The sequence below is a fragment of the Antechinus flavipes genome, chromosome 3 (genome assembly GCF_016432865.1).
Source record: "Antechinus flavipes isolate AdamAnt ecotype Samford, QLD, Australia chromosome 3, AdamAnt_v2, whole genome shotgun sequence".
NCBI lineage: Eukaryota > Metazoa > Chordata > Mammalia > Dasyuromorphia > Dasyuridae > Antechinus > Antechinus flavipes.
In genome coordinates this window covers 452308565-452336133 of record NC_067400.1, presented here as the reverse complement: position 1 = coordinate 452336133, position 27569 = coordinate 452308565, and the positions used below count along the sequence as shown (strand labels likewise).

Genomic DNA, 27569 nt, shown 5'->3' with positions numbered 1-27569 from the left:
ATTAAACACAGAAGTTTGTTCTGAACATGCACACACATCTTGAAGTATGTACACATAGCTCTGATTCTGAATATATTTTAAAATGACAAAGATGTTCTTCTTTTACTGTGAACACTTTTTAGAAGAGGCTACTTGGGGAAATTATAGGGATTTCTTTAAAAAAAGAAAGAGTTAGACATGATCCCTGCAGGGGCATTCTTCTTAACTATCAAGTCTCCTTGCTGTAGGGAATCTTAAGAAGTTACAAATAAGGACCCTTACATCATAGGCTGTTGGGACTTTCCACTTTTTCAAATATCCAAGTTTTCTGAAAACTGTTGTCAACCTAATGATTTTCATGCTTCTCCTCCCCTGTGCTATTAACTGTTGGAAAGGAGGGGCTACTTAGTAATTCTACACCTGTCTAGCCCACGCCTATCAACTTGCTAAACTTACCAAACAAGTGTTTGGTAAAGCATGAGAACGTCAGAGCTTGGGATGGCTGCGGCTGCGGCTGCCATTGGCTTCACAAACTCTGGCTGCTAAGGGCTTACCCATGTACAATGGCAGTTGATGACAGTAATTTATATTCCAGAACGAAGAACAAACTAAATGGATCTCAGAATGATCATAAATCTTCAAGACGGAGTAGCCTGCCACCAGAGTTGCTCATAGGAAATGACATTCGAGGAAGACTGCAGAGAAACATTAAGAATTTGGACCCTGTTCACCTGAGGCGTCCTAAGAAAAGGCCTTCTATATTTCCAGGTAAGATAAATTCCCTTTTTCTTAACAAATGCCTGCTAGTTTCAAAAAAACAAAACAAAAAAAAAAAAAAGCTAACCTTTATTTCATTAGTTATGCTTTCAATTCAAAATTTGCTCCAGGCATGATTGAGCTTTGTAGTTGAAAAGCAAAGCAGGCATGCTTGAATTTAAAAAAATCTAAACAAATCTTCATTGTAGAGGATACCATCTTATTGTTAGGGATTTTCCCTTCTGCATTTTCTTTTATATACAAATGAATAGGTGAAGAATCTGTGATTTGGGACTGTGGTTCTAATATTTAAGAACTAAATACATTTAAAGATAAACCTGAGGTATATTTCCAAATAGCCAGACATCCATCACTGGGCTGTTTTTCTTGCTGTTCTGAAGAACCCAGCTTGATGCTTCTCACTGGGACTTACTTGCTTTACTTTTCTAAGATATTGACTTGTTAAATGAAACTGATGTTTATGTGCAGCCAGAAATTAACACCATTAAATACTCAGATGCATGCTTTGAATTCCTGTCCTGCATTGGAGCCTGAAAATATTTGTAGTAGAGTTCAGTTGAACAATTTGGATGGTGAAATTTAGTAATGTATAAGAGACTGTTGAATTTTGGATTCTGCTCATTGGCAAAATTGGCATTTACTTCAAAAGTACATGTATGTTATGATCTATAGGCAGTATTCATAAGACAAACTTTTGAAACAAGATGACACTTGGGGCTATAAACTGTGACTTAAGATAATTGAATAATTGATCTTTGAATTGTGTGATTATAACTATGGAGAGAATTTGGAGTAATTCTTTATGCAGGGATTTCTAGTAAAAAAAAAAAAAAAAGTACAACCAAAAAACTAGAGGTGACTTTCTGAGTAATCTTTTTGGTTAGATGAGTTGTAAGGACTCTCTGATCACATAAAACTGTTAAACGGTAAAGAAAAACTCAAGGAAGTTTTTATTGATAATTATAGCTGATTTGCTGAAATCAAATGCTGTTTAACTTTGGGAAGTCAGGGCAGGGACTTAAGATCACAGTCCAAAAAAATAGTCTTATGAAAGGATTTTGGTTCCAGAAGGTTTGTTCTTGGGTGTGAAATGAGTCCTGGGTGTAAAACTCTTCTGCAAAGAGCAAATACCTTGAAATGGGTACCAGGAATATATCTTCAAATATTTTCTTTTCTGACTTAATTTTCACTCAAACTTCCAAAGAAAACTAGGAACCTCCTTCTTTTTGTCCACATTATTCAACTTACTTATTTTGCAGATTTACAAAAAAAGTTTTCTCTGTTTTATTTTTTTTTCTATAAAAAAACTGTTTTGGAATAAAACAACTTTTCTCATGGAAATTCATCTTGCATCTATCCTTAGCAACTTCTCACCAATGTTACTCCTGACTTTAATTTTCCCCTAGTTTTCCTCTTATTTTTCGTAAGTATTCTAAATTCCTAAATTTTATCCCAGGAGAAGATCCAAATCTTGTTGTCACTATTTCTATTATTCTTAACTTGGGACTATATAGTTTAGTACCTCTAAGTAAAGTGGCTTTAGCGGGTAGAAGACCACCTACTTAGCCTACCACTTCACTCTGATTCTGCCCAGTTTATCTTACCCAAGATCCTAGGCTAACACTGTAATTAGTTTCACTCAGTTTGCACTGCCTTCCAAATTGGATGAACTAGGCTATTATAGAGCTTTGTAAATGTTGCCAGAACACTTACACTCTGCATAAAAATATACACTCTTATTTTGATATGGACACCTGTCCAAATTTTATGCTTTGCCATTTCCTTCTTCAGTTCATTTTCTAATAGAGTAAACAGAGGCAAACAGGAATGAGTAACTTGCTCAGTCACATAGCTAGTATCTGTGGCCAGATTTGAATTCAAGAAGAGGAGCCTTTCCTGACTCCAGTCCCAGGACTGTATCCAATGTGCCACCTAGCTGTATGATGATGACAATGATGGTGATGAAAATCATGTGGGAACAAGATGAAATACATATCATCCTTTTTGTCTTAGCTAGCACTAGAGTTGCACCAAAGGTACTTTCAGTGAGTCTGTGTAGGATGAGCTTATATTCTAACACTTTTATTCAATTACAAAAAGCAATAATTGTATCTGCCCATGCAAAAATTCAAAAAAACATTGTAATAAAGGAATAAGAACATGATAGCAACTTGAACCAGGACTATTTCTATCTAAATACCACCAAAAAGATGAGGTTGGAGTGATTATGATATAATTAATTGCCTACTGAATACTTTGCAAAGAATGACCGGAGAACATCAGTTAAATATCAGAAATTTGCAATCTTTCATTGACTAAAAAGAGACAAATCCTTGTATTGCAAATAAAGGCCCAAAAATATCCTAGATCATTCAACCCATAAATTGTACAAGAATCAGGCCTTTATCACAGAAAGAATTTTGCCATAGCTTTCTTCTTTTTTGGTTCTTGCCTATCTCATGCGATGATCTCATCAGTTCCAATATCAATCTCTCTGATAGTGACTATCAGATCCTTATATCCATCCCTAGTCTCTTATCTGAGCTACAGCCTCATATGCCCAATTGCCTTTTGAGCATTTTAAATTATTTTTCTCTTAGGCATCTCAAATTCAACATACTCAAAACATTTTTTTTCACCAAAAATGTTCCCTTTTTCCAAACTTCCCTATTACTACCCTTATTGAAGTTTTATTCTGCTAACCACTTCGGCTTTCAACCTCGGTTACATTTTAACTCTCACTCAGCCCACTTATCTATTCCACAGTCAAATCTTGTCATCTCTCCTTTCCCAACTCCTTTTCTCTATTTACATGACCACCATCTTAGTTATGATCTCGTCTTTCCCCATTTAATGAATTTTCCAACCGTCAAAAGTTATTTTCCCAAAGTGTAGATCTGACTAGGTCACTCTCATTTTCAGTAAATTCTAGTGACTATCAATTACTTCCAACATCAAATATATAGTCTGCTATTTAACATTTTAATGTCTTCATAATTTGGGTTTTGTTGTTCATACATTATTCAGTAATATTCAACTTTCCTGTGATCTCCATGGTTTTCTTGGCAAGGATACTGGAATGGTTTTCTGATTCTTTCTACAATTCATTTTACAAACGAGGAAACTGAGGCAAATTGCCCAGGATAACATGGTGTCTAGAAGTTGGATTCGAACTTAGTTCTTCCTGACTTTCTCAGCACTCTTGCATCACCCAACTGACCTAAATTGGGTGCTTTCAACATTCTCATCTTCTTATATTGTATTCTTCTACACACTCTATGCTCAACAACTCTGGTACACTTGCTGTTTCTCACCCATGACATTCCACCTTCTATCTCTGTGCCTTTTGTATTAGTTTTCCCTTTTGCTCAGTAATACTCTTCCTCCTTAGCACTTCCTCTTACTTTTCCTGGCTTTCTTCAAGACTCAACTAAAATCCTACCTTTTGCATGAGGGCTTTGCTTATCTAGCCTAGATGCTACCATTTTCCTTTCAACATTATTTTCTGTCCTACATTGTATCTGGCTTTTTGCAGTTTGTCTCAGAATTCAGCTCCTTGAAGGCAGAGACTATTTTTCCCTTCTTTGTATCCCAAAAACTTAGCACAAAGCCTAATACTTAGGAAATTCTTGATAAATGCTTCTTTGTTGTTCTTAAGTTTTTATGGATGATTGTTACCATTTTTATAGATGTTGCCATAACACTCAAATTTCATATGATTAGAAAGGCAAGCTTTCAAATTAGATACAAGAGACCTATCAGAAATCAAAACAATGGGGTAGCTAGGTGGTGCAGTGGATAGAGCACTAGCCCTGAAGTCAGAAGGACCTGAGTTCAAATTTGAACTCAGACTCTTAACACAGCCTAGCTGTGTGACCCTGAGCAAATCACTTAACCCCAATTGCCTCAGCAAAAAAAAAAAAAAAAAAAATCAAAATCAAAATAATGTGGGAATGGGATGAGGAACATGTCATCCTTTCCTCCTATTGTCAGTTCTACTACTGTACAGTATCTTCAGTCAGCATACAGAGGATAAGCTTATAGCATAACATGTTTATTTATTAAAACAGAAGGTAGTGCCCCTTAGTCTGTAGAAGATTAAATATGAAAGAATAATAGGATAGCTGTTTGTTCTAGAACTGTTTCTAATTGAACTCCATCAAAAATATGTTTATAGTTAGTTAATATCAATAAATGTTGATATTAAATAGAACATCATATTGTCTCAGAACTATTTCTGTGTGAACTCTATTGAACAAGTCAAGAAGAATGATTTTTCTATTAATGCTAATAAAAACATTCACATAATACTTTCAGAATGTTTTTCCACTTTTCCAATTTAAATTTCACAATAACCCTGTGAGGAAGGTATAAAGGACTGGTATTATTTTTCTTATTTTGCAGATGAGGAAAACAAGGTTCACACATTAAATGACTTGCTCATAGTTACATAGCTAATAAGTAGCAGAGGCCACATCTGAATTTTTGTCTTCTTGATTCTGAGTTTAATACTTTATATGTGATCACACTGTTTCTCTCATATCTAGCCCCCTTTTACTTTCCAGACTTATGTCCAACTATTCCTTTTCATAAAATTGCATAACTCATCCTTACTCAAACCAGTCTCTTATATTCACTGTTTAAATCACACATTGCATAATTACTTTTGAAACTTCATTCATCATTCTGAATGAATTCATCAGTTTTCCCCTATTCCCATTCTTTTGATTCGAACACTCCCTCTCATTTTAAGGCTCAGCACACTTCTTACTTCCTTCATAAACACTTCAACCTGAAAGGTTTTCTCCTCTATTCTCTGAATTCTCATAATATCCCCACCACCACAACATGCTATTCTTCTGGCATTTATATATTGTCTTTTACTCTTAGTTACTTTTTAATGTACATCCTTCTTTTTCTCAGGTAGATGATAAGCACCTTCAGAGAAAAACAGAGATTTATATTCCATTATTCACATTTTTATTGTTATATTAAATGTTTTTGATTAATTAATTGAATATAAGTAGCTGAAGCACTATCTTAGATTTCCCTCCACCCATGGGAAACAAGAGACAGGAAAGGAAGAAGTTTGTTCCAACAGGAACAAATTACATAGCCTTTCATTGATATACTTCATTCATATACTTATATACATTTATATACATACACACACATACACACATACATACACTATATAGATAGATAGTTATGTGGGTTTGGCTGCTAAGATCATTCCAGATTGTTGGCATATCCTTGTTTGTTAAGAAGGTTGGTTCTAGCATTAGAAACGAAACCACTGGCAAACAGAGGCTGGACAAAAGGAAGGGCAGGGCTTAGCCTGACTTTTCTCCCAATATGAACTCTACGTGGGGGAAGAGTTTTTCTACACTATGCAGCTTCCTAAGAACCCTAATCCACTGATATTAGAGACTGGAAGGGAAGAGCACGGTGGGTCAAACATTTGCTAATTTAAGAGTCATTTAATTACTATTTTAAAAATGTATCAAACAGTAGTGGTGAATATATACACATATGGACAAAAGTAACTAAAAAATTAATATATCTCTCAGAAGATGTATGTAAAAACCTTAAAAATTAAGCATTAGGGTTATTCTTGTAAGATTCTACTGGTTCAGAGAACATAGGGATAAGAAATCAAGAGATGGCGCCTCTCTACTGAGAATACACCCTGGTTTCTGCTCCAGGGTCAACTCCAACTGTCATTAGCAAAAGCATTACCTTTAGTTAAAACATTGCCATAGGGCTTTTTATCTAAGCAAGATAGGATTTAGGGTTGGGGGAGAGCTGTTATTATAGCATTATTGGGCAAGAGAAGGGATCTCAGAAGTCATCCAATCCCATACCTGAGTCCCAAGAATGTAAAATGACAGGCCCAACATCCCAAAGAACATACCCAACCAAGGCAGAATTTGAAGCCATGCCCTCAGATTCCATGAGCCTTTGACCTTTGAATCAAACTACCAAAAACTTCATAGATTGCACCAGGAAGGGGAAAAAAAAAAAAGACTAGAGCTCCAGGTGTAAAGAGTTATCCATTCAACATACTTAAGTAAACAGGCTGGTGTGTTTAATCACCTTGTTTTTACAGCAAACTGTTTGTGGAAAGTTAGAGACCAGCTGCTGAGAGAAAATAAGCTACTCCATAAAAAAATTAGTCTTTTTATGGAGAGCTCACACAGGATAAGTGTAAGGACACCCTTAAGGTCTCTCTTGAGAACTTTAGCACTGATTGCATAACATGGGAGATGGCAGAAGACCTCCCAGCATAGCATGCCCTCATTCAGAGAAGATTCTGTGCTCTATGAGCAAAACAGAATTGAATTAGAAGTATGAGATGGGCAGAGATGTCGACCCCAAATGTTTATAGGAACTATTTGTGTCTGACCTGACAGAGCATTCCAAAGTTGTATTGGTCTGATTTTTTCCTAAATTGTCATTCTTTGATAGACATTTCCTGCATTAGCAGAGTCTCATATAGACATCTCAATGACTTCTTCCCAGAGAAAGGATCATCATCTACTGCACAGATGGTTGAAATGGAAAGCCCTAAGGATATAAGCATGTTAGCCAAAAATTAAAAATTAAAATAAAACCAAATGTGTAATGATCCTTAAAGGGTGATTCTCCTGCATTTTAAAGAGTATATAGAATGCCCAGTCAGGCACACTAACTTGACTCTATCATTCTGCTGTCATTTTGCTTAAGTACACCAACCAATCAAAGCTATTGCATATGCTTTCATGTTGCTTATTTTGAGGAGAAATCTTTTAAGAAATACTCACTACTATAAAAATAGTGAGTTCTTACTAAAAACTTAAATTTCAACAAGCTGTCAATATTATTCAATATTAAGTTCAAGTTTTTGTTTCCCAAAATCCGCAATTCATATCTATCTTGTAAGGCAGGATATTGTTAAATGATAAATTTAATCTTCTTCAATTCCAACAGGTTCTTGAAGTATATTGAGACAATAGTTTTGTTTTTTCTTCTCTGAATGCATTTTCATTTAATAATTTGAACAACATAACAGTTCAACATAACAACAAGCTGTAGTTCACTTTTAGACTATGCATCCCTGGAAATACACTAAGATTTTTGAGACACCCTTCACCTGGACCTGGTCACTTTGTCCAAAGTCCTCAGATGTCAAGAAGGGCTTAAAGATTATATAGTCTATTATAATATGTTTCTAAATGTTTATTTAGGACACATTGAAAGAAATTGTTTAAATAGATGTCTTCTTGTGTTATATTCCTTCCTACACAGTCGTTGTAAGAACTGCATCCTCTTGTTCTGTCATGTGATTCCATTTGAGTTTTTCTTGGCAAAGATTCTATAGTAGTTTGCCATTTCCTTCTTCAGCTCGTTTTACAGATGAGGAACCCAGGCAAATGGGGTTAAGTGACTTATCCGGGATCACACAGGTAACAAGCATCTGAAATCAGATTTGAACTCAAAAAGAAGATTCTTTTTAATTTCATGGCCAGGCATTTTATCCATTGCACCAGTTTAGCTGCCCAGGGATTTCATCTTGGGAGAGTTCAAATTAATGGGTTTACACTTTAGTAATACTTTCTAGAGAGGTGAATGTTTCATTCAGGGCTTTCAGAGTGCATATTTTAAGATTGTTGTGATCATCTAAATTATTACTAAATTGTTAATTTAATGCTTCTGAAACAATAGATGTAATGGAATTGACTGAGCTTGGCAAGGTACAAGTGCTATGAAATTAAATGTATCCTCTCCTTCCCTCAAACGCCATGCAATTGATTTTTTATCACACATCTGTTAACCTTGAAAGTAACCAGAGTAGAATATTCTTTTTATTGTTATTGTTTTGTTATAAATTCTTTATTAATTTTCAGTATTTTATTTTATAATATTTTGGTTTCCATTTTTTCTTTCTCCTTTCCTCCTCTTTCTCTTCCCAAGTTGGCAATCTGATTTAGGTTATACATGTATAATCATATTAAACATTTTCACATTAGTCATGTGGTGAAAGAAGAATCAGAGCAGAAGGGGAAAACCATGTGAAAAAAAAGACAAAAACATGCATCCAGATTCCATCATTTTTTCTCTGGATATGGATGGCATTTTCCATCCTGAGTCTTTTGGAATTGTCTTTAATTATTGTATTTTTAAGAAGAGCTAAGTCTATCACAATTGATCATCACACAATCCTGCTGCTATTGTGAACATTGTTTTCCTAGTTCTGTTTATTTCAGTCAGCATCAATTCATGTAAATATTTTTTGAGGATAATATTCCACAAAAGGCAGGAGATGAGGCACCTGAGCAGCAAAATTCTCAGATAAGAATGCTTGAATCAAAATGTTTGTAGCAAGCTCTTTTTGTAGTGGCAAGGAACTGGAAAATGAGTGGGTACCCATCAATTAAGGAGTTCCTGAATAAGTTATAGTATATGAAGGTAATGGAATATTATTGCACTATAATAAATGACTAACAGGCTGTTTTCAGAAAAGTCTGGAAAGACTTATTTGAACTGATTCTGAGTGAAGTGAGCAGAACCAGGAGAATAGTGTTCACAGTAGCAGCAGGATAGTGTAATGATCAATTGTGATAGCCTGAGTTCTTTTCAGCAATACAGTTATCCAAGATAATTCCAATAAATTTGAGATGGAAGATGTCATCCACATCCAAAGAGAAAACTATGAAGACTGAATGTGGATAGAAGCATAGTATTTTCACCTTTTTGTTTCTTTTGTTTGCTTTTTCTTTCTCGAGGTTTTTTTTCCTTTTTGGTCTATTTTTCTTGCACAACATGACAAATATGGAAATATGCTTTATCAGTTTGCTTTTTGTCTTGGGAAGGAGGGAAAGAAAGGAGGGAGAAAGATTTAAGGGAAGCAATATATTTTGAAAGGCTTAATTGTAGATAGGTCCATTTTCCATAGAGTGATGAACCTGGAATCTGGAAGCCCTAGGTTCAGATACAGCCTCACCTAATGAAATAGTATTATCCTAAGCATGTCTACCTACCTCATTTTTGTCAAATCTAAAATGGGAATAAGAATAGCATCTAATTCCCAGGGTTATTATGAAGAATGAATGAGATATTGTAAAGCACTTTGTAAACTTTAAAGTCCTAGGTAATGCTAAGTGTGATTATTATTAATTTAGGCCTGTAGTTGGAAAAAATGTAGATTAAAACTGTCAGAGATTGTAGGACGTGTTACTTTTATGCCATCCACTCCACAAAATGTGCTGTGCTGTTCCCTTGACTGGGCTGTGGCTTTGGGGCTTCCATGTTTTCAATAATTGATATTCTACAATAAAAAAACTAATAATAATTGCTGACATTTATTCAGTGTTATACATTGTCTCATTGGAACCTTTCAATAATCCTGGGAGCTAGCTAAGGACTACACATATTATTATCTAAGTTTTACAGATGAATAAAGCAAAACTTGGAGAGAATAAGTGTCTTGTCTATGATCATACATAGCTAGTAAATACCAGAGACTGGTTTTGAATCCAGGTCTTTATAACTCCAAGCCCAACATTATATTTTCTATATCAAGTTGGTTCTTAATTCATACCAAAAAAAAAAAAAACCCAAAAAACCCTTCAAGCCAGAAACATTAGTGAATCTTTATTTAAAAGAAAAAAAACACTTTTGCTTTGTACTGAAATTTTGGTGGAAGAGATGGGGAAGAAAAGGTAGAATTTCAGTTAGTATATATTTATTACATTTATTAAGTGCCTACACTCTGCTGTGGGGCAGCTAAGTGGCAAGGTAGATAGAACACTGAACTTAGAGTCAGTAAGACTCTTTCTGAATTCAGATCTGGCCTTAGATACTTACTAGATATCAACTAGTGTGTGGGCAAATCACTTAATCCTGTTTGCCTCTATTTCCAGATTTATTTGTAAAAGGATCTGGAGGAGGAACTGGAAAACTACTCCAATATCTTTACCAAGAAACCCCCAAATGGGATCATAAAGATTCAGCTATGACTGAATAACAACAAAAACACTACACTAAGAACTAGATATATAAAGAAAAGTAAACATTATTTCTGATCTCAAGTAGCTTACAGTCTGATGTGGGTGACAACATGAAAAGTAAGAAAAAAAAGATATAAATAAGATAAATGGAAGATAAGACACTAGAATGAAGGGGGATGAGAAAGGTGTGTCTTAAAAGTAAGATTTTAGCTAGTGTTTGAAGGAAACTCTGAAAACTAGGATGCAGAGATGAATGGGGAGAACATTCCAAGCATGTTTTAAAACAACTTGAATTCAAATAAACATTTATTTAAGTACTTCATATGTGCAAGGCACTGAATAAGAATTTGGTATACAAGAGGTGAAAGATGACACAATTCCTTCTCCTTTATGATCTATTGATGAATGCCTTCTGCTACGTTGTTGCTATTTAGTTATGTCTGATTCTTTGTAACCATTTATTTTCACAACAGATACTAGAGTGGTTTGCTATTTCTTCTTTATATCACTATTACTTCCAAATGTATCTCTACTTTTTTCCTATCCAGAAAGCTATCTTTTGTAACAAAAAATTCAAGATAATTAAAAAAATCTTACTAAAGACAACTATCAAATACATCAACTGAGTCTGACATCATAACAGTCATAATTTTCCATCTCTGCAGAGAAGAGACATGCGTTTTCTTATTTCAAAGAGAAGTTGTTGGTCATTATAAAGTATGAGCTTTGAGAGGTTTTTTTTTTTTTGTTCTTTTCAGTGCCTTTGCAATACATATTATTCTGTTTAGTTTACTTTGCATTAATTCGTATAAATCTGCTTCTCTCAATTTTTCATTCTTATACTTATGATATTTTATAACATTCATGTACCATACTCTTTTAACCATTAACTTGATGAGCATCTCTTTGGGTTTTTTTTAAATTTTATCAGCAACTTGATGAAGTTTTTAATGATAGTGGGAAACACTAGATTTATAAATATGCTTCAATTGCTAGCTTTCTCCTCTCACAGTTAAGAAACATACGGTCATAAATTCAGGTCTTAGCTGATAGGTAAAGAGAAAAAAAACAACTTAAGCATGTCTGATCTAAAATCTGTTTATTCTAATTTTAGATCCATAGTAGCTATATAATTTTTTTTAATTGGGGCTTCCCTAATTCCCCTACCCACTTTAAAATAGTTCGGTTTGTCGTTATACAGATACAATTAGATACTTTAATTGTACATTTTCCTCCTAGACTATGTAAATGTCATAGTGTTTTATTTTAACCAGTTAATTAATCCATGCAGTAAATTTCAATGGTATTTTTGAAGTATTTCCTTGCAGTTATTTGGGCAACTCTTTCAATGGGGGGAATTAGAAGGGGACAGTGCTAACCATTTATATATTTGCTTAATAGTCTGGAATTATAAATTCCAAAACCTCAGGAAAAATATGTAAATTAAAGAACACTTTCTTTTAATACTTAATCATATATGTGTGTGTGTGTGTGTGTGTGTGTGTGTGTGTGTATGAAAAGCATTTATTTACTTTAAAAAATAAATGCTGAGCTGAAAGTAAATTTGTAGTCACTTCAAGATAATTTTAAAAAATGTCCGAGAACTCTCATAATAGGACTACCAACATGTTTTTCCACTTAACACTCTTTAAAACCTTTAAAGCCATCCCCAGCTTGGCAGGACTTAATCCTCTCATGCTATTAGTCCAAGGTGTTCAAATGAACAAAAAATGGCTGTCTGCCTTAAGCCCTGAACATGCATACAAGAAATCAATGCAGCAGTTTAGTGTAGTCCTATTTCTCCTTAGATCAGATTGCCTTGAGACAGAGCTTCATCTGGATAACAACAGCCATACTCCCGCCTGACCCTATCAGTTAATAAGGAGCTAAAATTACATTAATACTATAGTCAATAGTAGATGGAGCTCTGTGTATGTGTGTATATATGTGAGCTTGTGATGTGTCTTTAGGTGATAGTGGGGTTTTTTGTTTGTTTTTTCTTCAGCTTAAAAAACTTGGTATCTTTATGTAAAAATTACAAAAGAGGTGATATGAAATAAATGAAGAATATGATATTAACCATAATATTCATGCAACAGAGATGCTTATTGAGTGCCTGGGATGTGTGAGGCTCTGGACTAGATGTTGTAAAGAATATGGAAGTACAGTAAGGCACAAATACACAGTAATATGTTCCACATCGTATTTTTCTTGAACAAAATCATATTGTTGCTAACATAAAGGAGAAGAAAGGCAGAAAGTTTAGTGATTAATCATCTACTATATGCCAAGTATTAAGCACTTTACAAATTTCATTTCACTTGTTCTTTACAGCAATGAATGCTATTATTATCTCTTTTATTCAGACAGAAGTTAAGTAATTTGTGTAAGATCACAAAGCTATGAAGGATCAGAGTCTAATTTGAACTCAGATTTTTCTGACTCCAGAATCAGAATTTTATACGTTGTACCATTATGAAGGAACAAAAATCATTCTCAAGAGCAAAGTTCTTAAACCAATATGCTACAGACAGTATGTGGCCTCTTGTTGTTCAGTCATTCCAGTCCTGTCTGATTCTTGGTGATTCCATTTGAGTTTTTCTTTAAGAAAAGATATTGATACCAGGAGATCATTATATGCCTCAACAATGATACTGTATGAGGATGTATTCTGATGGAAGTGGATCTCTTCGATGAAGAGATCTAATTCAGTTTCAATTGATCAAGGATGGACAGAAGCAGCTACACCCAAAAAAAGAACATTGGGAAATGAATATAAACTGCTTGCATTTTTGTTTTTCTTCCCGGGTTATTTATACCTTCTGAATCCAATTCTCCCTGTACAACAAGAGAACTGTTTGGTTCTGCACACATATATTTTATCTAGGATATACTGTAACCTATTTAACATGTATAGGACTGCTTGCCATCTGGGGGAGGGAGTGGAGGGAGGAGGGGAAAAATCGGAATAGAAGTGAGTGCAAGGGATAATGTTGTAAAAAATTACCCTGGCAAAAAAGTTATTTTAAAAAAAAAGAAAAGAAAAGATATTGGTGTAATTTGCTATTTTCTTCTCCAGTTCATTTTACATATGAGGAAACTGAGGCAAACAGAGTTAAGAGACTTACTCAGAATCATACAACTTATGCCTGAGACCAGATTTGAAGTCACAGAAAGGAATTTTCCTGACTCTAACCCTGTGTGCTATCCACTGTGCCACCTAGCTATGTATGTGAGCCAAGTGTAATAAAATCTGACACGTCCTCATAAGAATCCTCAATACTTTTTGGCAAATTAGAAAGAATACAAGAGTTGGTATTAAGACCATTAGGTTTGAATGCTGATTCTGCCACTTCTTACAACTCTTGTGACCTTGGACAAGTCATTTATCTCCTCCCCCCAAAAGCTTTGTTTTCTCATATCTAAAAACTGAGATAATGATCACTGTCCTACCTGCTGTACAAGGTTATTATGAGGGACAAATCATTTCTGTGAAAGTGCTTTCTAAACTCTAAAATCTATGCAAATGAAAAATATTATCATTGTTGCTTTTATTATTCAAGCTCAATTGAAATCCATTATGCTATTTGCCAGTCACACATAATGATGAATCTACCCATTTTTAGGACAAAATGTAGTCATTTATTTTTCCTGATAGTGAGGATTTATGCTCTGCCATGACATGTACCTATGGTCTCCTTTAAGATTAGGGTGTATGTAGGTCATTCTGAAGTCAAAAAATTCAGTCCAGAAGTTGCCACATTTGTCAAGAACTCATCTGAAAACTTAGCATAAATGTTGGATAAAGGCCTGGACTATTTGTCCAGACACCAATACTCTAGCCCCTTTTCTGTGTCTTGACTCATCAGATGACTTTGGAAAACCATTTGGTCTTTCTTTTCATCCTCTTCCCCAGTTGTAAAAAGGGGAGGGGGGAATAATGTGACTGCCTCTGGAACTTAGTTAGAATAAATTAAGTGGATGTGAAACCCTTTGAGGTCCTTCTGAGTAAGACTCTATAATAATAATAATAATACATATGTTATTATAAAATACATAAACATTGAGTGGAGAAGAGTTAATTAGGCTCATACATAACGTTGAATGCTGCATGGAAACTACATTACTCAAAACTGGAATAAACCATAAAAGCCAAAATTGTATTTTCTTTTGTTATTGAGTCATCCTTGCCCAAAATAAATAGAGCCCCATCAATTAAAGGAGAAATATTGCCAAAAGGTAATTATTTTAATAAGGATACCACAAATCAAAATGATACAATTATTAAAATAAAAGACAATAGTCTGTCTGCAGTTTTCTATGAATAATAGCATTCCATTTTTATGTATTTGGTCTTTGGCATACTTTGTGCCAGTATTCTTTTAAAACTTTCATTTAAAAAGAATCTGACTGACTATTTCCAATGTAATAAAATACTTCATTCAATAAATGTGACTCCACTTCCTGAACACTGCATACTTAACCTCTATTCATTCTTGTAATGATAGAAATAATTTTAATTGGAAACAAGTAAATACTTGATTTCATTTTCCAGGAGTGGGGAAGAAATAGAAAAGATGACTGTCTCCTTCACAAACTCCTTAAAATGTATGTGTAAAATGCAAAAGAACTACATTAACATAACTTGGAAATATTTAGCAAAATAAATAAAAATACAGTAAAACAGAGATAATGTTACATTTTAAAACTAAATCAATATACAGCCTGTGAGAATCCTGAGGATTAGTGATCCTATTCCTAATTGAGTTTGATACCATTTGTCTACCTTAAATGATCTCTTGTTATAGCCAATAAATTGAGTAAAATTAAGCTTTCCCAGAAGGCATCCAAGTTCGTAGGAACATCCCACTCCAAGGAATTCAAATGTGTGTTTTTTTTTTTATTGGGAAAAGTTTGTTGATATGGGCCAGGCAACATGATCTACAGATATAAAAACAGGTCTCACCATGCGAGAGAGGCAAGTTCAGCAGTTGACTTAGGTCAGATGTTCCCTTGGGTAGGTATGCTATCACTGCAAAGCACCCTCCCTGTGTGGGAAGAGGAGAATGTTGTTCAAAACCTAGTCATACAGCTAGTTAATGAGCAGAATAGGCTCTGGATTAGGGGTTCTCATGAAAATAATATTCAGTGAAGATGTTTGGGTTTTTATTCCCTGAAAAAGGTCTTTGAATTTATCTTTATAATGAAAATAACAGTGGGGAGAAACTAAAGATTGAGTTTGGGCTTATGAAAGGAGTTTCTTCCCTTTCCTTACACATACACACACACACACACACACACACACACACACACACACACACACATACATCTTTTCCCTTTTCCCATTATCTTCAGAACTTTTACATAGACAGAAAGGAAAACATCAGAAATTAAAAGGGGCAGAACAACAGATAAGTTTTTCTTTTTTTCTGACTTGAAACTATGCATAATAGTTATTGTTGTTGTCATTGTTATTGTTTTTGCATTTATACATAATTTCATAAAGGGATCTTTAAGTCTCAGAACTCTATCTTGTTTGACTTTCAAAGAGTTTTTAACTATTTAGCTACTATTACTATTAGCTAGAAAGAAGTAAGAATTGCAGAAATGAGAAATCTTGAGAGTCAGATGGAAAACAGGCAATATGAACCACTACCCATTGTTTATTATAGCTAGAGAAAGGAGTTAAAAATTAATTCCAACCTGCAAGGCATCTTTTGATTATATAGTTATTGTTGTATTGGGGGTTTCAGCTTATTGGAAATATGGGACCTTGAAATAGCCAGAGGAGGGGAAGGACCAAGATTACACAACTAACACTGCAACATGCAATAAAATTCTAAGATATTATCCTCATAATCATTATTATATTTAATTATTTATTCAAACAGCTTGTGGAATTATTAAATTAGCTTCATGGAAGTACAAGTTAATAGGTTCTTATTGATAGAATATAATAAAGGGCCTAATATAAATTCATATATGAAATACTAGGAGAAAATTTTTAGATTCGTTGTGAATTTAATATGAAATGCATGTAGTTGTTAGAAGTAATCTCATCTTGTATCTATTTTAGGATTGTATTTTTAAAAGTTGAGGGCTTATTAATTCATCAATCCTTAGGGCAAGTTGGAACTATTTCCTTCTAAAGAGAAAATGTGAAAAAAGCTTGGCACAGACTAACTTGTAGATTTATTATTGGATTAAGCTCTGGCTTCAGACACTTCATACCTGTGTGACCCTGGGCTTTTCAGTTTGTCTCAGTGTCCTAATCTGTAAAACGGGGAGAATAATAATACCTATCTCCCAGAGATGTTGTCAGGATAAATTGAGATAATAATTGTAAAGCGCTTATTTGCATAGGGTCTGGCACATAGTAAGCATTATATACATGTGAGTTGGATTAGATCCTTCTCACTTCCAAAATTCCCTGATTCTTTTATCTCTTATCTATGGTAAGCTCCATGAGTAATGCATACTGATCTAGAAGTAAGATCATGTTCCACTAACATGATCAAGGAAGGTTCTTATGAAAGCTGCAGAATTTGAACTGAGCCTTGAAGGATGTAAAATTTTCAGTAGATAAAAATGGAAGGAATATTCTTTCCATCCCCTGGCCGAGCATCAGGACTCAGTCATATTGAACTCTTGAGGAGGCAGTGTTAGAAAAGTAAATGGTAATTTTCATTCTTGTCCTATCTTTCTCTATGAATGACCTTCTTATAGGCACAGAGAAATTCCTCAAGCTCTTAAACACAATGCTCTCTTTTTATCCCTATTCTCTTCTAATATATTCACTGCTTAGATATTTCTTGAGTATTTGTTATATATAAGAAACTGTGGAGAATTGTCCACTTTCCTATAGTTTCAGTTACTATTTCTATTCTGATAGCCCTCAGATCTATATGTCTAGTCTTGAGAACGCCATTTCTGCATTGGACATTTCAATTCAGACTAAAGATGCCCAGAGTCATCAAAAGCCAGTGACATCAACCAAGAAATTGTCCTCTCAATTGCCCCTAATAGCATTAGAAGTCAGACCTTTTGTCCCAGTTTCCTCTTGTAATCTGCTTCTTAGCCTTTTTTCTCAGGATCCCTTCAGGACACCCTATTTTGTCCTCACTGTACTCCCCATAGCTTGATGGGGACTTGGGAGGTAGCATAACATAATGGAAACACTTCTAGATTTAGAGATAAGGATCTGAATTCAAATCCAATATAACATCACTTACTACTTTTGTGTTACTAGGCAAATCACTCTCATCTCTGAATTTCTTTCCTTATCTATAAAATAAGAGGGGTTGAACTAAATGACTTCTCAGATCCTTTCCAGTTCTAAATCTATAATCCTGTGATTTTTTTGGTTCTTGAAAGATTGTCTTTCTGTGTTGTTCAGTCATTTCAGTACTGTCTGACTCCTCATGACCCCATTTGAAGTTTTCTTAGCAGAGATACTGGAATGGTTTGCCTTTCCTTCTCTAGTTCATTTTATAGATGAGGAAACTGAGGCAAACATGGTTAAGTGACTTTCCCAGGATGATACATTACAGCTAATAAGTGTCTGAGGCAGATTTGAACTCAGAAAGATGACTCTTCTGGACTTCAGGCATGGCATTAGTAATAAGGTCCCCCATTTATAGCTCTATTGAACCCAAGCTACCATGACTTTCTATAGATGATATTTTATAGACCAAATTAAATGTTGTATGACTCATAATAAAAGAAACAAGTGAAGTTAAAAACTTTAATGGCCGCTTAGGGAAAAGTGAGCAAGCCAGATTGGATGACCCAGAGGAGAGAGAGACAAACAGCCAGAGAGGAGGGAGGGAAGGAAGAAGGAAGGGGAAGAAAGAGAGAGGGGGTGGAGGAAGGGAGAGAGAGAGAGAGAGAGAGAGAGAGAGAGAGAGAGGAGAGAGAGAGAGAGACAGACAGACAGACAGACAGACAGACACTGAAGAAGGGGGGTGGGGAGAGAGAAACTGAAGAGATAAGGAAAAGCTTTTTTGGAGAGGTAGCAACTGGCAAGCTTTGAAGAAGATAAGAGTTCTGATAGGAAAATGTGAAGAGGGAGTAGGTCCACAAAAACCTATATATTTGCGTTGAATGCTACAAGGTGGGAGAGGTAATGTTTGGGAATTAGCCAGTAGTCCTGTTTATCTGGAATGTAGACTGTGTGAAGGAGATAAGGCAAATCTGCGCCAGTTTGCCAGGGTGCTTGAATGCCAGGCTAAGAAGTCTGTATTGTTTGTATTTTATCCTTGAGGGCATAGGAAGGCAACGAAGATCTTCCAGCCAGAACGTTTGACAATCTGAGATAGATTAGCAGCAGCTGTGTGGAGGATGACTAGAGAATTGAGAGAATGGAGAAAGGGAAAACAAGTAGCAGACAATTATGAGCAAGTCAGATAAAAGGAGGTAATTGCCCGAACTAGAGTGTTGTGATGAGAGAGAAAGACAAGGGGAAGAGATATTGTGGATGTATTTGGTAAGAAAAGGAAAATTCTAGATGAGAAGATGTAAGGATGATTCTGGGGTTATGATGCAGATTGTGATGTTTGCAAATGGTTACATTAGTTGGATGTACCTTCTCAAGAGATTTTCGAAATTTCTGGTTGACTGTCTAATGCTCCTGTGTTTGCACACAAGATTGTATACTTTCCTTTTTAATAACTACTATTCAAGTAATGATAGGAATCTGGAAGTATTTGTTTTCAACAGAGCCAATTCCTAATTTCAAAAAATATGTACATCTTTGTCATAAATTGTAACATATTAGACTGAGAGTCTCAGGGTTAAGTGCTGTCTTTTTCTTCTTTTTGTATTCCAGTTCCTAGCAACAATAGCTTCATAGTAAATGTTTACTGACTGATTATTGCCTATTTTGTTGTGGTTGTTCAGTTATTTCAGCCCTGTACAACTTTTCATGACCCCATTTAAGGTTTTCTTTGCAAAGATACTGGAATGGATTGCTGTTTGCTTCTCTAGCTCATTTTATAGATAAGGAACTGAGACAATCGGGTTAAGTGACTTGTCTAGGGTCACGCAGCTAATAAGTATCTGAGACTAGATTTGAACTTGGGAAGATAAATCTTCCTGACTTCAGATTCCATACTCTATCCAATGTATCATCTAGCTGTCCTATTACATGACAACAAGGTCCATGCCTTTCTCAAACCAGAGGAAAACTCTCATACCTAGCACAATGTTCTATATGCATTAGATCCTTATCAAAGATTTGCTGAATTTAATTGAATGACAAATCTATATTGAAAACCTATTTATAAGATAATGTTTTTTTTTCCCTTGCACTAGGTTACTACCCTTGCCCTCAAAGATTTAGGAATCCATCAGGAATTTTAAAAAACAGAAGTCTCTTTTGAAACAGTTAAAACAGTCTCTATATTATATAATATAAATTTTAACACAAATTCAGCTATAGTTTTCTTGACATTCTTCTCCCCTCCTCTTTTCTCCTTTCCACTCCTCTCTTGTCCTGTCTTCTGTCCCTTCTCTGTCTCTTCCCTTCTCCTCTCCTCCCCTCCTTCTTCCCCCTTTCCTTTCCTCTCCTCCTCTCTTTTTTCTTCCTCTCCTTTCTTCCCCTCCTCTCCTCTTCTTTCTTCTCCTCTTCTTTTCCTTTCCTTCCTTTTACCCTTCTTTTCCTTTCCTTCTCTTCTCATCCTTTCCTCCCTTCCAATATATCCCCAGTGTTTACACAGTACTAACCACATGTAGGCATTTCATAAATGTTTGTTGACTTTGCATTAGTCATTTTAAGATAGTCTGTGGAGTTTGGTACAATAGAAAAAATGCTAGGCTTAGAGTCCAGAGAGGAGTAGGGGATCATCCTGCATCTGGCACATATTGACTATAGGAACATGAGAAACCATCTAACTTAGCTAAGCCTCAACTTCTCATTCATAAAATTGCAATAATGCCTACTGAGCCAATCAGTTGTAAGACTCAGTGAAATAATATCTACCGAATACTTTGTAAAATACTACTGTAAGAGGCAGCATAGCATAGTGGATAAAGAGCTGGACTTGGAATCAGGAAGTCTGGATTCAAATCCAGCCTCAAATACTCATTGGCTGTGTGATTACATAGTTTCTTAAAAATTCAATTTCCTAATGTGAATGGGTAGAATACTTATGCTAGTCTCCTCATTGATTACTTTTATACATATTTCAACATTTATCATGTTGCATAAGAAAAATTGGATCACAAAGGAAAAAAATAAGAAAGGAAAAAAGATCAAGCACATAATAACAAAAAAAGGTGATCCACATCTAGTCTCCATAGTCCTCTTTCTGGATGCATATGGCCCTCTCCACCACAAGAGTGCTGGAATTGGCCTGAATCACCTCATTATTGAAAAAATATATATACATCAAAGTTGATCATCACATAATCATGTTGCTGTGTACAATGTTCTCTTGGTTCTTCTCATTTCATCAATTAATGTAAATCTCTCCAGGCCTTTCTGAAATCATCCTGCTGAATGTTTCTTATAGAATAATAATATTCCATAACATACAAAAACTACAACTTATTCAGCCATTGCCTGATGAGCATCTACCCAGTTTCTAGTTCCTTGCCACTATTAAAAAGGGCTGCTACAAACATTTTTGCATGTCAATCCTTTACCCTTTTTTATAATGTCTTTGGGATACAGACCCAGTGGAGATACTGCTAGATCAAAAGATATGTACAGTTTGATAGCCTTTTGAGAATAGTTCCAAATTGCTCTCCAAAATGGTTGGATAAGTTCACAATTCCACCAACAATGTATTAGTGCCCTATCTCCTCCAACATTTTTCAATATCTTTATCTGTCATCTTAGCCAATCTGAGAGATGTGTAGTAGTACCTCAAAATTGTCTTAATTTGCATGTCTTTAGTCAATAGTGATTTAGAGAATTTTTTCATATAGCAAGAAATGCCTTTAATTTCTTCTTCTGAAAAGTATGTGTTCATATCATTTGACCATTTATCAATTAGAGAATGGCCTGTATTCTTATAGATATGAGTCAATTCTCTATATATTTTAGAAATGAGGCCTTTCTCAAAACCCTTGGATGTAAAAAAAAAAAATTCCCAGTTTTTTGCTTCTCTTCTAATCTTGGCTGCATTGGTTTTGTTTGTACAAAGCCCTTTTAATTTAATATAATCAAAATTATCCATTTTACATTTCATAATGTATGCTAGTTCTTCTTTGGCCATAAATTCCTTTTTTCTCCACAAATCTGAGAGGTGGAATTGGTCTCCTAATTTGCTTATAATAGTACTCTTTATCTCTAAATTATAAACCCATTTTGACTTTATCTTGGTATAGGGTCTTACGTGTTAGTCAATGCCTAGTTTTTGTCATACTCTTTTCCAATGTTTCCAGCAATTTTTGTCAAATAGTGAGTTCTTATCTTAGAAGCTGAAGTGTTTGGGTTTTTTAAACACCAGATTACTATAGTCATTGACTATTGTGTCTTCTCCTCATAGATTATTAAGAAAGCACTTTGCAAATCTCATAGCCCTAGGTAAATGTAAGTTATTATTATAGTCAATCATATTAATCACATGTTTATCTTTCTTATCATTTTAAATGATAATTTGATAGGTAAATATTCAATGTACTACTCTTTGGGGAAACATATTTGAAAACCAGAAGTAAAAAAGTTACAGTTTTTGTTTATTGCTATGCTATTATCCTATTAACTCTATTAGGCCAAAAAAAAATCATCTGAAGTATATACAGCTAAAGCTAATGTTGAGCTGCAATGAGTGGCTTTATATCCATGGCTAAAAAAGTGCTACTTCCACTATTCTGGTCAGACTAGATCTAGAGTATTGTGCTTAGTTCCAGACATTGTATTCAGGGTAGACATGATAAAGGGGAAAAAAAGCACTCTGGTGAGTGGCCAGGCTGATAAAGAAATTCAAGCTTATGCTCTCTGAGAATCTTTGAGAGATCTTCATTTTACCAGTCTAGAGAAAGAGAGTATTTTAAAAATTAACTAATAATAATAATATATATCTGTAGTAGACTTTATAGTGTATGAAAAGCTTTCCTCTATACTAATTAATTTTCTCCCTAAAATACAAATGTGAGGCAGGTGGGAAAAAATAAGGAAAATGAGAGGCTAACTAGTTTCCTTTCCCTGGGTTACATTAGTAAGTGAAAGTGGAATAAAAACTCAAACTCAGGTATTTTGCCGCCAAAGTGTTTTCCTTCTCTCCAGTATTCCATAGAGCTTCTAATCCTTGCAGAGGTCTTGTTTTATGTGTCAGAGACTGTTCATTTTTTTTCTCCTCCTTTTTTCTTGGCAACTGGTAATATAGGAGAAAAAAATTATTAGTTTTTCTTTTTTTGTTAAAAAAAGTTTCTTTTCTTTTCTTTTTCTTCATTTCTTGAATGTCTTAGAAGTACTGCTTGATTCTTTGAAAATATAATCCCACGTAGTTAGTTCCAGAAGTACCCACAGGGCAATGCAGTATTTTGACAGCCTTCCAAATCTTTGATAAATGCTGACACAAATAGGAAACATACCACTTGGTTACGAGAGGGGAAAGGGATACAAGATTGTGAATTTACCCTAGCCTCACCTGATTGCAATGATGGTGACTTCTTTAGCAATAAAAAGGATTGACAACTGGATGAACTGCTTTGAAACAAATAGTCGGCACAAAGTAATGCACAAAGGAAATGCTTAAGGGTAGAAGCACCCCACCTACTCCAAGGTTTCAGCTATAATGCTGCCATGACAGAAAAATTCAGAAGTTTCTTCCTCTGCTATTCTGAAATGGGCATCTCCACCCCATCCCCACCCCAGCAGTAAAGAAGTTGGGAAAAGGGGGGTGGGTAAGTGATGCCACCTGCTTGGAGCTTTGCAGAACTTCTGGCAGAGTCACTAAAGGCTACATGGCTGGAAGTGTGGGAGGAGTAACTGCCAACTGTCCAAGAGCAGCTGCAGATGAAGAATGAGAGAGGCCACCTGCTAGATGCGAGTGTCAGAGAACTGCAGGAGGAGCAGTGAAAGAAGCTTTAGTGCATGACTGATTCTAAGGGACCCAGGCCATACAGGTCATTGATGAAGGGATATTCATCGGACAATTTCAGTATTTTCCATGAGCTCTGAGAAAACAAAAAGAGATTTGTTTTCTTTCACCTATAAACTTTTTTTTAACTTTTTGAGCTTTATGAACTATGTGTTTGCAAGAACAGTTGGTTGCAACACACTTCCTTTAAGTTGCATGATGATGTACCCAGAATGTTTGGGTAGAGAAAAAAGGTAGTAATGTGTAAAATCCTACAAAGTATACTGGGTTCTTTTCGGTCACAAAAGAGCCTCTTATATAAGAATTGCAAGAACTATACTAAGTGAATCAGCTATTGAGTTTTATCACTGAAAAAGTTAATGAGCTATTTGCTTTGGGAAAGTATAATCATTGACTCTTTCAGGCTCCATTTATTCCCTATAAAGCAATGACCCTGTTGACCTAAAACAATTGAATTTTCCACTCTAAAGAAAACAAGACTCATCATGAAGGACAAAGCCTGTAATCCCCTTTTATTTGAAGAAAATACATACTTCCTGCACTGCCCAATATGACAACAATTTTTCAAATCAGTAAGTTAGCTTTTATGACAAGAGAAGATGCTGAAGCTTTTTGCATGAAAGAAAGGAAGAGGGAGACAGGAATATCTAGTGAGAATCCTGACTTTAATCAATGACTTCTGTAAGGTGTTAATAGTAGTAACAGCTAGTCTTTACATGGCACTTTAAGATTTGAAAGTACTTAACAAATAGTATCTAGTAATATCTCATGTCCATTTTATAGACAAGGAAGTTTAGTCAGATTTAATAACTTTCCTAGAGTCATACAAGTTAACAGTCTATGGCTAGATTTTAATTCATGTTTTCTTGACACCAAGTCCAGCGTTTACACTACTGCTCCCCCCCAATACTTACCTATATGTTCTTAAATATAAACAGAGAGGCCTATATGTTTTTATATATAAGGGAAAGTAGTAATACTACCCTATGCCTCCTGGAAAGTCATAACACATAATTGATGTTCTTCCTAATGTCAAATAACATCTACTTTTTTTTTAGAGGATGGTGATTTAGTGGAGTCTAGAAAAAGGATTATTTCCTCCCCCAAATAGGAAGCAAATCAAGAATATTAGGAAATATTCTGTCTTCTAAAAAAACCTGAGAATTAATCCTAAGTACAATTATATTTTCATAACACTTGATAATTCATAAGGTGCTTCCACATAGGCTCCTAAACTATATTTTTAGATCTTGACAACCCTGTGAAGTAGTCAGGGTAAGCATTCATTTAGAAATCTTATAGAGGAGGAAAATGATGTTCAAAGGAAACTATCTTGCTAATGGTTACAAGGCTAGTGAGTGTCACATTTTACTATTAAGTGTTCTGACTCTTAATCTCATGTACTTTTCATGGTACCACATGACTTCTCCATTTATCTTTCTATCCCATTGTCCTATATTGCCAAGATCAACTTTCCAACATAGAGTAAGGATGTAGTTTGGTACTGTCAGTTAAAGCTTTGGTGCACTCATTAGTAAGGGATAAGGCTTGTATTTCTGTGGCCTTAAGAGGATTTATCTTGCCAATAACATGTTTGTGTTCACTCAGATAGGCTCAATGACCCATAAAGCCGAGTCGTATGGAGGACAAAACTTACTCAGAAACAACCTAGTGAACTTTGCTTAATATGATCTCCTCATGGAGTGTGACATAATAAAGGAGTTATAAATAACATTGTCTTGAGTTAGAGCTAGTACAACATACATTTACTCTTTTTGTCAGACCTACAGAATTTTATGAAAACTCAAAATAGGAAGAGTAGAACCAATATTTTAATTTTAGATTATGTTAGAAGTGTCCCTTTATTAAAAGACTATATATGTGTGGGGGAAGGGTGTAATTCACAGCATATAAAAGATAAAAAAGTTGAAAGCACAAAATAAATTTTCATTTTTCAATGAAATAGGTGAATGTTTCTTTTTAGGAGTATATTTAAACTGAAACAAATATCTTTTGTATACTTCAAGAGTTCATCTACTATATTATACAAAGTGAATAATGACTTTAGGAATGGAGAAAGGAAGTATTCATCCAGTCCTAACTTAAAGATCTTAGAGAGTAGGAGCCCATTATCTCTCACTGTTGGGCAAATCTCCTTATCATGAACATTTTACTCACATCAAACAATTAGTATCCCCAACTCTCCCCTTTAAAACCAAGCAAAATGAGTCCAGTCTTTCTTCCCAATGATACTGGAAATGTTTTTCAAACCAGACTCTAACTTAAAGAATTATATTTATTCTTTTCTTTCCCTGAAATACAATTTAATAAATATAATTTTATACTTGGTTTAAAAACAATTATCTATACAAGGAAATGATGAAAAAGGCATTGCTAGACTACATAAAAAAGATATAAGTATTTTACTAGAACACAATTTTGAAGCAATGTGATAGAGCAGCCAAAAGAGCTAAAAACCATCCTAGGTTGCATTCAGAAATATAGTTAATCTTTCATTCATTTGAAAAGCATTTGTTGGGGCAGCTAGGTATTGCAAAATCAGCCCTAGAGTCAGGAAAATGTAAGTTCAAATCCAGCCTCAAACACCTGACATATACTAGTTGTGTGACCCTGGCAAGTCACTTAACTCCAATTTCCTTTCCCCCCCCAAAAAAAAAGTAAAGAAAAGCATTTATTAAGTGATTACTCTGTGCTAGATATTAGATGTTCAAAGACAAAAATAAAAGTCCTGGCCACCAAAGAGTTTATATTCTTTTTGGGACTTGACATAAATTCAGGTAAATACAAAATATATACATGTTACTCGTTAAAGGGATAGATATGGGAAAGCACACTACCAGCACCTTGGAGGATTGGGTTATATCCAATCTAGTAGGTGGTGCTTTAATTATGGGCAGCTAGGTAGTATAGTAGATTGAGCACTAGGGTTGGAATTAAGAAAACTTGTCTTCCTAAATTCAAATCCTGCCTCAGATAACTTCCTAGCTGTGTGATCTTGGGCAAGTCCCTTAACCCTGTTTGCCTCAGTTTCATCATCTATAAAATGACCTGGAGAAGAAAATGGCAAATCACTTCAGTATTTCTGCTGAGAAAACCTCAAAATGAGGTCACAGAAAGTCAGGAAATACTGAAAATTAGGTCTTGAAGCAAGCATGGGAATGAAATGGTCAGATCTGTTTTAAGAGTATCAGGCAGTGTGATGAGATGAGAGACGCAAAACAAGGAGACCAATTAAAAGTTTCTTAAGAGTCCAAATGAGAGGTTGTATAGTTGTGGCGTAATAAGTAATATGACTGTGAGAGAAGGGGAGGGTTGCCATAAATACCATAGAATTAGAATGTTGGGAAGGAAATGAAAATTTGACGATGACTCTGAGATAAAGTAATCTGAGGAACCAGAGGGGCTGAGTTACTCTCCACAGAAATAAATTAATAAGAGAAAGTAAAGACGCGGAGATAAAAAATAGTGAGTTCTGCTTTTGATATGTTGAGGTGATGTTACCTAACTATATTTAGTTATGAATGTCCAAATAGGAGACTAAATCTCAGGAGAGATACTAGGGCTGAATATATAGATCTGTAGGTTTTCTTAAATCCCTGAGAAAAAAAGAGAATCCTTGGCTACACCCATAGCTTGGGATAAGACAATGATGATGATCCATCAAAGAGAACTGAGCTATGTCCAGACAGGGAAAACCAGTAGAAAGCATTGTTACAAAAATTCAGGGAAGAGAGCATACCCAAGGGAAGGAGGT

At 34.9% G+C, this 27569-nt stretch overlaps 1 protein-coding gene across 5 annotated transcripts in view; it reads left to right on the top strand.

The window, feature by feature from the left end:
* Nucleotides 1-27569, top strand: part of FRY (FRY microtubule binding protein) — a 514411-nt gene that overhangs the window by 117864 nt on the left and 368978 nt on the right. For 2 of the 5 annotated variants that reach the window (XM_051986496.1, XM_051986491.1), the window contains exon 2: nt 575-747. Coding sequence is in view for 4 of the 5 variants with exons in the window: in XM_051986491.1 (XP_051842451.1) it covers nt 575-747 (173 nt within the window). In the remaining variant the exon portion in view is untranslated. Of the gene's footprint in view, nt 1-431; nt 748-27569 lie in introns of those variants that run through there. The other 3 variants (XM_051986492.1, XM_051986490.1, XM_051986495.1) reach the window with 2 other exon arrangements.